The following is a 12,284-nucleotide window of genomic DNA, read 5'->3' as shown; positions in this document are numbered from 1 at the left end:
CCTCTCATGCCCCCTGTGTTTAAAAATGAACCTGAGATATGTTTTTTTCAGTTATGGTAGGACCGCTGACATGGACATGATAGTCATGAAGGAGGCTTATACTCACAGATCCCTGGAAATAAAAGGCAAACCACACCATGCCAGACCATGCAGGACCTGGGAAGCACCCCAGGCAGAAGGCAAGAGGGCAAAGCGTGGCCCCGAGGCTTTACTGGGGTTCTTACAGGAAGGAATAGCAAGACAAGGTAGGTACACTAAGAAAACTTAGGATGGGGAGCTTTATATAATTTTGCTGGGCTCTGGGCTATTCAGGTGATCTCTAACTGTTTGGTGCCTGGCCCTCGGGTGATTTAGGACAGTGGGAGTACTGGCTTGAGGTGTGAGAGTTTGATGAAAAAGATAGTCGAGAGTACGGTCACCGAACTGGTGGGGTTTGTATGCCCAAGTTTCGCTATCATGGGAACCACTTACTATCTCTAGGAATTAGCTAGCCCTGGTAGGGGCAGACGCTCCTGGATCAGGTCCCCAAATGCCGGAGCAAACAAGAAAATAGACTCGGTACAGTACTCATTCCTCCCCAGAGAAAATGTCTTTCCTGACATCAAACACCCTGAAGTAGTTCTGTTTTTGAACTTTTCATAACTAGAACCAGAATCTTTAGTGTCTGAAGTCTTTTGTTCAGGTGTGTTGGTAACCTTCAGACCTGTTGTTGTGTATTGCTGTAGTGTGTTCATTTCCACTGTTGTATATCATTCTGTTGTAGTAATTTATCTGTTCTGTGGATGGGCATTTAGCTGGTTTCCAGGTCAGGTCTCATATAAATAACGTTGTTAAAACCATTCTTGTACGTATTTCCAGGTGCACACGCTCACACACATTTTCCTTGGGTATAATCCTGGGGTGAAATTGCTGGATCACAGTTAGGGTAAGCATGCATTTGAGATCAGTAGATGGGCCAAGCATTGTCCAAACTGGCTGTGCCATCACCAGGGTGTGAGGGCGTCTCTGTGTGACCTTCGATAGAGGGCCATGCACAGTTTAAAGCCACAAGTAGGACACTCCAATGTTATTAAACAAAATACTTTGTCTTGACCTTAGACAGTAAATGTATTGATTTAGGAAATGGTTTCATTTTATATCTGACCCAGATTACTACTAACTCAAGGTAAGCACAAATGTAAAATGTCAGTAGAAAAAAATAAAAATTCAGAACACTTTTCTTTTTTTGGTTTACATGCTTCAGATTTTAATTTAACTTTTCAGCACAGCTTCGTACTCTTGACTTTCTTGCAGAAGCTACTGAATGGTTCTCTAGTTTTGTGAGAATTGGTGGAGAGCTTACCAGATTTGAGCAAACTGCTTCAACTTAATTGTGACTGGTTTTCCATAAATGTTGATTTCTTTATCCTAGTAAATTGTAAAGCACTCTACAATCCCAGTTATTAAATCCTTGCTTTTTAAAAATAACTATGGACAGTATTTTTATTAGTCATTACTGTGATCTTTCTTACTTCCTTTCAGTATAAACAAGTTCTTACAGTTGAAACAGATCTACTAATCTATTCAAACTATATTATCTGTACTAATAAAGCAATAGGATTTTCCTTTGTCCCCTTTACATGTTGATATTTAAAAAAAAAAGCAGGGGGGGGGCGCCTGGGTGGCTCAGTGGGTTAAACCTCTGCCTTCAGCTCAGGTCATGATCTCAGGGTCCTGGGATCGAGCCCCACGTGGGGCTCTCTGCTCAGCAGGGAGCCTGCTTCCCCCTCTCTCTCTACTTACCTCTCTATCTACTTGTGATCTATCTCTATATAGCAAATAAATAAAATCTTTAAAAAAAAAGCAGGGGAGTAGTTTCATGGATACAGAATTATTCCACACCTTTGGGCGCTATAAATTTTGGTAAGATTACATAGCTGGACTTTAAAAGGAGAAACTAACAGACAAAAACCCCACAGAAATAATTATTGTCTTTACTATTCAACCACAGTCCTTCTATTTTAATAGTACAGGAAGAAAAATTGGTGAGTCCACATTTTACTCTAGTGGGTAAGCAATCCTTCATTGCTCACAGCTGTGAGTTATCATGGTGTGTGGCGTGTGAGTTGACTCAGCAGATGCGGTCATCACCTGTGATGGAAGTGTTGGAGCGGAGCCCACTTTGGTACCTGACAGTGGCAGCAAGGATGTTGTTTGGAACAGACGTTGTTTTCTCTTATTCTGGAAACCCCTTTTGCGTTCTACACAAGAGGTCCCTACTTTGCTTCCCCCACCAAAAAATAAATAACCTTCAAGTTTGGAGTATATCATACACAGATGGCATGGCACTCAACGGTGCTAGTCTCTCCTCCAAGAGGTGACACTGTAATCATGGCAGTCATTCACATCTTAGTAAAAAATAGCCTATCAGATCCTTGCCAGGGATCTGACTTTGCCTAGAACTCAGAAAGGGGTTGAAAGGAGGACGCTGCGCCGAGCCCACATTCACCTCCGCTTCTACAACGCCAAGCCTCCAAGCACAGGCTCCCAGGAAGTCCTCTGGGGGAAGGGCCAAGGCCCTGCCCTACTGCCCGCCCGGGGCCTGCCTGGGAGACACTCCCCTTCCGCAGCTATAAGGGCCTCGGACCGTACGCTTCTTTACCCGGAGCCTGTCCGAACGCGGAGCCGGTAAGGCGGGGCCGGGGAGTCGTGGGGAGGAGGGCCGGGCGGGACAGGCCAGCCGGGGCTCCACAGGCGCCGAGCCCCGGGTGCCTAGTGAACCCCGCAGCCCTCGCCCCTGCGCGCGGACTGCTCCCTGCGCAGGCCCCTGCCCTGCGCCCCGGACGCCGCCGCCCACGCCGTGCGCTCCGCCCCCGGGAGCCCGGATCCCCCAGCACCGCGCCGGGTCGCTAGGCCCGCGAGGGCAGAAGTCGGTGCGTGGCGGCTGGAGTCCGTAGGACCCAGGATCGGAATGTTTTTCTTCCTGTTCTCCCTTCTTGCCTGAGCTGTTTGTGGCAGTTTCCAGGCAGCGCGGGCCCGAGGAGCCTGCTTCTCCTTTCTGCCACAGGAGGAAGAGGAAGGAGGCCAGATCCGAGAGATGATTTATCAGCAACAGTAATGTAGCTTATTCCTTACCCGCTAGGCAGCCAGCACAGCTGATGGTCCTCCTGGCCTCTCTGTGGGGACATTAAGGCTCTGAGAGAAGTCAGTGGCTGAGCTGAGACCCAAGGCCAGGTGCCCCTAATTGTTGCAAGAGTGACAGAGAGGACGGCTGTCACCTTCTCCCTGTCCGGCTGCCCTACCACACCCTGGGACCTGTGTTGGGTTTTTAAGTTCTCACATCCAACACTAAGCTATGAGACTTGGGATTCTTAACCTCTGGATGCGTTAGACTAAATCTCAATAATGAGGACGATTGTATTCACTTCAGTGGAATTTGTTTTAGTGCATAGGTAGGTAGTAATGATTTTCTAGTAGAAACATTATTGCAGGTAAATATGAGCAGTGGATTCATTGCTCAGATGAATCAGAGACTTGAACCAAAGGTGCACAGCAATGTGTGTGCTCCTAAACTTCGTAGGCGAGGCTCGGTGTGGGCCCCTCCTCAGCCTCACCTGTTTGTGAGGTCAGAGCCCTTTAGGGTGCCCTAGTCCTGGGTCCCTGCTGAATCCCTGGGGGGGTCATCCCCAGTCCCACATGTGTGCATGTGTTAAGTATCTTGCCCTCCTAAAAATAAAGTGAGAAAGAGAAAGTACAAGTTCCAGGGCCTTTCAGGACATTCCAGGGTGGTTGGCAGCCGCCGAGGAGGAGCTGGGGAAACGCGGGTTGCCTCAGTGGCTGCTGTGGCCGGTGGGCAGCTCGCGCCCTCTGTTCTGTGTTGTAGCCTTCACCATGGAGCAGCTGAGCTCAGCCAACACCCACTTCGCCTTGGACCTGTTCCGCGCTTTGAATAAGGACAATCCTACTGGGAACATCTTCATCTCTCCCCTCAGCATTTCATCAGCCCTGGCCATGATCTTTCTGGGGACTCGAGGCAATACTGCAGCACAGGTGTCCAAGGTCAGCAGAACCGAACAAAACCAGCCCGCCCTCCTTTGAGTCTCCTTACTCATGTCAAGTCTGTATTGAGAGGTTTTGCCTTTGAGCTTTTACAGTGTGTGTGTATGTGTTTGAGATTTTATTTATTTGAGACAGAGAGTATGAAGGGTGGTGGGAGGGCAGAGGGAGAAGCCGACTTCCTGCTGAGCAGGGAGCCTGAGGAGGGGCTCTATCCCAGAGCTGCGGGATCACCACCTGAGCCGAAGGCAGACGCTTAACCGACTGAGCCATTCAGGCACCCCTCTTTTTTATTTTAATTAAAGATTTTTGTTTATTTATTTGACAGAGATCACAAGTAGGCAGAGAGGCAGACGGGGACGGGGTGGGGTGAGGTGGCGGAGTGGGGGGCCGGGAAGCAGGCTCCCCGCTAAGCAGCCCGATATGGGACTCAATCCCAGGACCCTGGGATCATGACCTGAGCTGAAGTCAGAGGCTTAACCGACTGAGCCACCCAGGCGCCCCATCAGGCACCCCTCTTAACGGTGTGTTTTTAAAACTGTATTTCTGTGTTCACACACCATATACTGTGAGGAATTTCAGAAGAAGCCCCATGATCCTTCATGATCAAGTCTTTACAGGGCACCTGCTATGTGCCAGGCACTGTTTTTTATGTGGCTGAGGGCAGGGCAGTGAGGAAGGCTGATGAAAGCCCTGTGGTGTGCCTGCTGCATGACAGCTTTCCTGTAAGCCAGAATATCTCTTCCCGGACGAGGATTTTCCACTCTCTGCTTTGCATGCGATGAGCCTATTTATGTAATGTTACTTTTGAGCATAATCGCACATAGGAAATGTGCCACAGTGGAGAAGTTGGCCGTGGCATCCTTTCGAGGGGACAAAGCAAGTGTGTGATTCCGTATTGCCTCTGCCTAGCCCTGGGCCTGGCACTGAGTGGGGCTCTGTGAGCTGTGACACAGTGTGCCTTTGTGATTGGGAGGGCCCCGCAGGGAGGGAGTGGCTGGGGGGTGGGGGGGACCAAGCCCTGGAGGGTGTGGCAGGTCCCTTTCTCACTCCCAGGAGGAGAAGCCGATGCCCAGCCCTTCCTCCTGTCCTTTGTGGGGGTGGAGGGCACTTCTGTGATGGGTTTTCTTTCATTCCGAGAGGGGAACCCTGGCTTCCCTTGGAATCTAGGGGAAAGGAGTGCCAAGAGGGAAGGGCTTTCTGACGTAGCAGCTAGGAAAGGTCCAGTCCTGGATTCAAGTTTATGGTCTGTTCCAGCTGCAAAGCCTCTATGACTATACTTTATGGAGAACCAATCCTCTACATCAGTGCAGCTATGAAAGCATTTAAAAGTTTTCAAAGCTCCACTTTTTTTCTTACCCTCTGGTAGTAATTTTGAGTGATTCCCTGCAGGTTAATACCAGCTTCTATTTTAAAAAATTTTTTACTTATTTGAGAGAGAGTAAGTGAGAGAGACAGAGCAGGAGCAGGAGGAGAAGCAGAAGGAGAGGGGGAAGCTGACTGCCTGCTGAGCAGGGAGCCCAACCTGGAGCTCCATCCTCGGACTCCAGGATCAGAACCCGAGGCCAAGGGCAGACATTTAACAGACTGAGCCACTCTGGGGCTCCCTGTCAACTCCTATTTTGAGGCTTTCTTTATGCCTTCAGTGAAGAATAGTTTCAAGGTCCTCCCCACCCCTATTTCCCCTGAAGCAGTTTGATCGCAGCAACTATGGAAACATTTCATATCTTGGTGAGTAAGTGGACTTTGTACACTGTAGAGGTTTGTTCCTTGTGTCTTAAAAGCAAAGAACCAGCCCAAGTCTCATAAAACCATAAAGGGACTCTTGATTTGTAACTGATACATGAGGAACTAAACTTTTGCCGAATTATTAAGTTTAAAGAAGTTATTTTTAAGTGAGTTACTGATGCTAATAGTATAATAAAAAAAAATTCCCCTCTGCCTATAGTAACTTTGAGTTCCTGCCTGGGTCATGTTTCTTATTTTTTCTGTTTATTTCTGAGAATGTTCAATGAAATTATATTAGATACAAGATAAGCACATGATTTATTTATGATTTTCTTTGGGACAAAAAGAAGACTTGTATAAACACTTAGTTTATTAACCACTCATACTGTAGAACTAGAATTATAACAAAAAGTAGTATAAAAGTGGTTTATTTTTATTTTTATTTTTTTAAAGATTTTATTTATTTATTTGACAGTCAGAGATCACAAGTAGGCAGAGAGCAGGCAGAGACAGAGGAAGGGAAGCAGGCTCCCCGCTGAGCAGAGATCCCAATGTTGGGCTCGATCCCAGGACCTTGGGATCATGACCAGAGCCAAAGGCAGAGGTTTTAACCCACTGAGCCACCCAGGCGCCCCATAAAAGTAGTTTCTGATGTAATTATTGTATCTCACAAAGCTGTACGTTTTGGATTCTCTATTATTTGTTCACCTATGAGAAATTAATAAAATATTGGGCTGCAGATCATGAATAATCAGTAAAAAAAAAAAAAACCACATTACTTTAGTTTGGTGGAAGCAAATGCCAAGGAATCACCTTATAATTTCAAAATAAGGATGTTATAGAAGGAATGTTTTCTTTATTTTAGACTCTCCATTTTGATATGGTTGAAGAGATTCATTCAAGATTTCAGAGTCTGAATGCTGATATCAACAAACGTGGAGCTTCCTATATCCTGAAACTTGCTAATAGGTTATATGGAGAGAAGACATACAATTTCCTCCCTGTAAGTACTTTGCACTTCCTGTTCAAAAACTCACTTAGACAACGCAAATTTTTTTCTAGCATAACCAAGCCATAGAAATGTTTTAACTTTTATAAAAACTCAGAAAAAATGATACAGAATGAAAACGTATGACGGACAGCACTCCCATTAGTTGACATGGCTTCATTTTATAGTCTTCACAGTGAAAAAGATCGATCCTGGCTGTTTTGCTAAAGCAAGAGTGAATTCCATAATTCTTTTCCAAGGACAATCAGTATTTGCTTATTTATGTAATGTCAGCCAAATGTTGGAAAAGAATTGGTAAATTTTACGCAACACCAAAACTACTGAACTATACATTAAAAAATGGTTAAGGTGGAAAATTTAGTGTTCTGTGGGTTTTTTTTTTTTAACCATAATAAAAAAAAAGTATAAAGTTAGAAATTTTTTTGTTGTTGTAATAATGTAATTTGTACCTTTAGGACCATTTCTGCTTTAAAGGATTTTAGGAAACTATCTCTGTATGTAATAGGAGTTATTCATGACATTACCCCTTTTTTTTTTTAAACAGGAGTTCCTAGCTTCAACTCAGAAAATGTATGGTGCTGAATTGGCCAGTGTGGATTTTCAGCAAGCCTCTGAAGATTCGAGGAATGTGATTAATGAGTGGGTCAAAGGGCAGACGGAAGGTAAGAGAAAGGGCAGAATGTAATCATTGCACACGTTCTTCTTTCAGCTTCCTCACCTGCATGCAATTGCCTCTCCCTTTTTCCTGTTCCCTCATCCTGACCCTGGGAATCCTGGGGTTCATCCTGGGCATGAACTCTGCACCACCCAGTTGGACAGTGTTCACACGTAGAAAATTCTTCACAGAGGAAATGTCAGCATGATTTAACTGAAGTAGCTAAATACATTTTCCCTCATAAGTTCCCAAAAGTTCATTTTTTAAATATTTTATTTATTTGACAGAGAGAAATCACAAGTAGACAGAGAGGCGGGCAGAGAGAGAGGAGGAAGCAGGCTTCCCACAGAGCAGAGAGCCCGATGCAGGGCTCGATCCCAGGACCCTGAGATCATGACCTGAGCCAAAGGCAGAGGCTTTAACCCACTGAGCCACCCAGGCACCCCCCAAATGTCCATTTTAAAATGAAAACTCACCTTGAATGTAGAATAAAAGGAATAAAAAATTTGAGGGAAATCTAGCCTGGTCCGGATTATTTCATATACACATGGAAAAAAATATGCTAATACTTGTGAGTGAATATTCACAAACCACTGTAGTCATAAATAATTTTTGTCCACTTCTCGTCTAAGAAATCAGGGATGGTAGCTGGGACTGTCGAGCACAGCTGCCTCTGGCTTAGTCGTGGGAGGAGTCAGGGCACCTGCAGAACACCTGTCTTCCATACAATGAGTTGTTCAGGGCAGCGCTGTCAGTGGTCTAGCATGTATCCTGTGTTTCAGTGGAGTAACTGCCCTACTTTTTGGATATGTACTAAAAGCTTTTTTTTTTTTCCTTTTGCTTTTGCTTTTTGTGTGTGTGTATGTGAGAGAGAGAGAGAGAGAGAGTAGGCTTCTACTTAGAGGATTTGAAAAAGTGATTTACTAATGCCCCAAAATACTTTCATTCAGGATATTTTTTTTTCCTGAAAAAGAATGGTCATTCTCAAAACAAATCTCATTGTTTACCATACACTCCAGAAAAGGAGAAATGTCCTGTTTTAGCTCATTAGCCCTTTACTTGGATTATTTAAATTAGGAACATGCTGATAGGGCTTCATACCACGTGAAAGGAAAATTAAGTACAAAATGTGCTTTTGGATTGCATTTCAGTGCTAATCAAATGTTAGTTCCAATTTGGAATTCTGATACATGGATTTATTTGAAAAAAGCTAACTTTATCTTTTTAGGGAAGATTCCAGAACTGTTGGCTGCAGGTATGGTTGACAGCATGACTAAACTTGTGCTGGTGAACGCCATCTATTTCAAAGGCAGCTGGGAGGATGAGTTCCGGAAGGAAGGCACTGCGGATACCCCGTTCCGACTGAATAAGGTAAGAGAGAGGTAACTGCCTAAACTTACTCTTGGCTCGAAGAGAATGGGGATAAAAATGTGAGTGAGTCGTTCGTTTGTTTTCAACTCTTCAGAAAGACAAAAAAACCGTGAAAATGATGTATCAGAAGAAGAAACTCCCATTTGGCTACATCCAGGACCTTCAGTGCCGTGTGCTGGAACTGCCTTACCGGGGCAAGGAGCTCAGCATGATTATCCTGCTGCCCGATGACATTGAGGATGGGTCCACGGGTCTCAAGAAGGTAACAGCTCCCAGCTTCATGCTTCGTGTCTCTTCCGGTTGTATCTACCTGCCTTGTGTGGTAGTGGCCGGTGCTTGGTGTGTGCTTATGGATGGTTCTTTCATTTCCAGTGCTTTGTCATTCTACTCCAAAGCCCAAAGTTTACATTTTCAGCTACTGTCAGGGAACAGCTCTATTATATTATCTCCAGTCCCTGGAAAGAAATGACATCTTCCAAATGCAATCTGTCTGGGGACAAGACACGGAGGAGACTAATTAGCAACTGATATAATAGGTCCATTCATTTCAATAATGTTTTACTAGTTTGCTTACATAAAATTGTCCTCACCTCTTCTTTTTGCCCATTCTCATTCCAGATTGAGGAACAGTTGACTCTGGAAAAACTGCATGAGTGGACCAAAGCTGAGAATCTGGATTGGGTTGAAGTCAACGTCTACTTGCCCAAGTTCAAACTGGAGGAGAGCTATGACCTGAACTCCCACCTAGCCCACCTGGGTATAGAGGATCTCTTTAGTCGCAAGGCTGATCTGTCTGGCATGTCAGGAGCCAGGGATCTTTTCATATCAAAAATTGTCCACAAGTCCTTTGTGGAAGTGAATGAAGAGGGCACAGAGGCGGCGGCCGCTACGGCAGGCATTGCCACCTTCGCCATGGTGGTGCACGAGGAGAACTTTGTTGCCGACCATCCTTTCATTTTCTTCATTCGGCACAATCCCTCATCTCACATCCTGTTCTTGGGCAGACTTTCTTCCCCTTAGAGACTGGAAATACGAGGTCAAGCTTAGAGCTTTGTTAGCTGCACTTTTAATGGTGGCAAGTTTCACACATCTTTGCCAATACCACTACCATCCCTAAGCAGATCTTTAATTTCTCTTGTAAGTTCAGCTCTTTCCTGTTTACATACACCCATGAACTTTGGCACAGATAGCTATTTTCCTATTTTTTTTTATATTGACAAAGTCCAGTGATTGCTTTTGAATGCAAGTTAAAAAAAATCAAGAAATGAGATGTGTAGATTCTTGACAACATAGTAGTCTATGAAGTTGCTATGCTCTCCTGATAACCAAAGGAAACATGGTAATTCTGTAATTTATTTTACACACAGAATTTTGAAAGCCCCAATCGAGAGACACATACTCTAGAAGGGAGGCTTAAAAATGGATGTTCAGTCGAAATATAGGGCCTCAAGGTCTGGGTTACAAATACAAAATTGTCTTGGCCAATATTTCTGATCCCTCATTCTACAAGATTAGTGTTTTTGGTGGTGGTTCTTATTCTTTCAAACTGTTAAAGAGCCACCAGGCTATCCAGGTGATAGCCTGCCTTCCCCTTTTCATTCTCCTTTATCCTACCTGATGTGGCATTGGTGTGGGATTACATGGAGTCAAAAAGTAGGTGTCTTACCATAAAAGATGCTAAGAAATGACAGAATAATATAGTGGGAGAGACTGTTAAGCAAAGAGGGGGTGCCACGATCTCACTTGTTAACTGTTTTCTTGCATGTTTTCTGATGAAGGTTCTTGACTTCAGTCATGTGATACTGGTTTTTGTGGCAATGGGATGGCTTTTTGCAGGCTATGGGGGGAGTGGGGGTGGACCCTGATTGATATACATGTACTCCTTGGAATGAGGCTTGAAATGCTGCATTTTCTTGTTCCCACAAAACTAGTTGGCTGGTTAATAAATGTTCCTAAGATCCTATAAGCCAGACTCATCTCAGTCCTCTTCTTGTTCTCTTGGATCTTAGACAAGCCAAGAATAAAACGGAGTTCTTGGCCTGAAGGCACTGATGTCCATGATGAAAGTCCACAGAATAAAAAAAAAACATTTTGGCAAATCTGTTGTCAGAAAGCTTTCCTTCCTTGTTTTCTTCTTCTGGAAGGAAATAAGGTAAAAACTCTAAAGTCCTTACATTGTCTTGGAAGAGAATAGAAGTATAATTACAATTACACTCTATTTTGATAAGTCAGGGGGCATGTTGTATAGTCTAAGGTAACTACTAGAAGAAGAGAGAAAGGGTTTATAACTGTGAAAAAAAACCAAAGAGAAAAAGGGAATAACAAAAAATAAACTATCCAAAAAGAAGAAAGAAGAGAGAAAAGTACATAGAGCAGGCATGAGAAATACCAAGATGGTTTATTAAACACCAAATATCTAAGTAACTACTTAACATGCAAATTGGCTAACTGTGCCAGTTAAAAGACAAAGATGTTTAGGTTAGATTGGAAAAAATACTATCCGGTGTTTATAGGAAATACGTCTATAACATAAAAATAGAGTTTGAAAGAAAAGAATGGAGAAAATATATGGTACAAATACCATAGAAATATATATAAGCTACAGATATTTTTGGTGGAACTTGTTAAGTGGTTCTAGTATTTATACAATAATGTAAATGACCAATAATATCCAATACAGTCTTGGAAGAAGAACCAGGTGACAGGACATAATTAAATTGAGGCTTCCTCTAACTAATATCAATGTCCTCTTTTACTCTGAAAATTGAGTCAGTTTGGATAATAAGTCATATGGTCATCATAGCTATAACAAACGTGGCACTTCAAAGTTGAGAGTGAAGGAAGAAAATTTTCAATCAATTGTTCTGGGATATTTGGGAATGCGTATGGAAAGTAATTCAAGTTGATTCCTGTCTTGAACCTAAACAAATATTCATACCAACTGGACTTAAACTCTGAGAGCAAAACAAAATTTTAGAAGGTCATATACAAATGTATGCTCATGAACTTGTGATTTCTTCACACACACACATACACTTTTTTGTTAAATTTATTTCTAAGCATTTGGACATTTTTTATGATAAGCTGGGCCAAGCGAAAATTAAGAACTTCAGTCCTGTATCATGTGCTATTGAGAGTGAAAAGACAAACCTCAGATTAGTTGACGGAGGCCAGTGCCCTAAGGAGGGAACATCTTCGTAGTGGTCTGAGAGAATGTTCCCAAAGGCATGTTTCCAAGTCTGGAGCCTTTCCCTCTTTATCTCCCAGGCTAGAACTCAAAAATTATGATTAGGGTAGCCAGACTTTGTGAAGGTACAGCTTTGGAGAACAGGCTTCCAAATATCTTCAGAATTTTTACAGATCAGAAACGCTGTCTTGGGGCACCTGGGTGGCTCAGTGGGTTAAAGCCTCTGCCTTCAGCTCAGGTCATGATCTCAGGATCCTGGGATGGAGCCCAGCATTGGGTTCTCTGCTCAGCGGGGAGCC

General features: G+C 43.7%; 1 protein-coding gene across 2 annotated transcripts; it reads left to right on the top strand.

Moving 5' to 3' along the window:
• Positions 1-2,523: 2,523 nt before the first annotated feature.
• Positions 2,524-10,897, top strand: SERPINB1 (serpin family B member 1). Of its 2 annotated transcripts, none has more exons than XM_046006393.1 (7): positions 2,524-2,667; positions 3,863-4,038; positions 6,629-6,766; positions 7,317-7,434; positions 8,656-8,798; positions 8,893-9,060; positions 9,417-10,897. In XM_046006393.1, the coding sequence occupies exons 2-7, from the start codon at positions 3,871-3,873 to the stop codon at positions 9,816-9,818; spliced, it is 1,137 nt and encodes a 378-aa protein (XP_045862349.1). In that variant the 5' UTR covers positions 2,524-2,667; positions 3,863-3,870; the 3' UTR covers positions 9,819-10,897. The 2 variants fall into 2 exon arrangements, with proteins under 2 accessions (XP_045862349.1, XP_045862348.1); XM_046006392.1 differs by lacking the exon at positions 2,524-2,667 and adding an exon at positions 2,709-3,093.
• Positions 10,898-12,284: the final 1,387 nt, after the last annotated feature.

This window comes from Meles meles, chromosome 5, assembly GCF_922984935.1.
Source record: "Meles meles chromosome 5, mMelMel3.1 paternal haplotype, whole genome shotgun sequence".
Classification (NCBI taxonomy): Eukaryota; Metazoa; Chordata; class Mammalia; order Carnivora; family Mustelidae; genus Meles; species Meles meles.
This window is presented reverse-complemented; position numbering and strand designations above follow the sequence as displayed.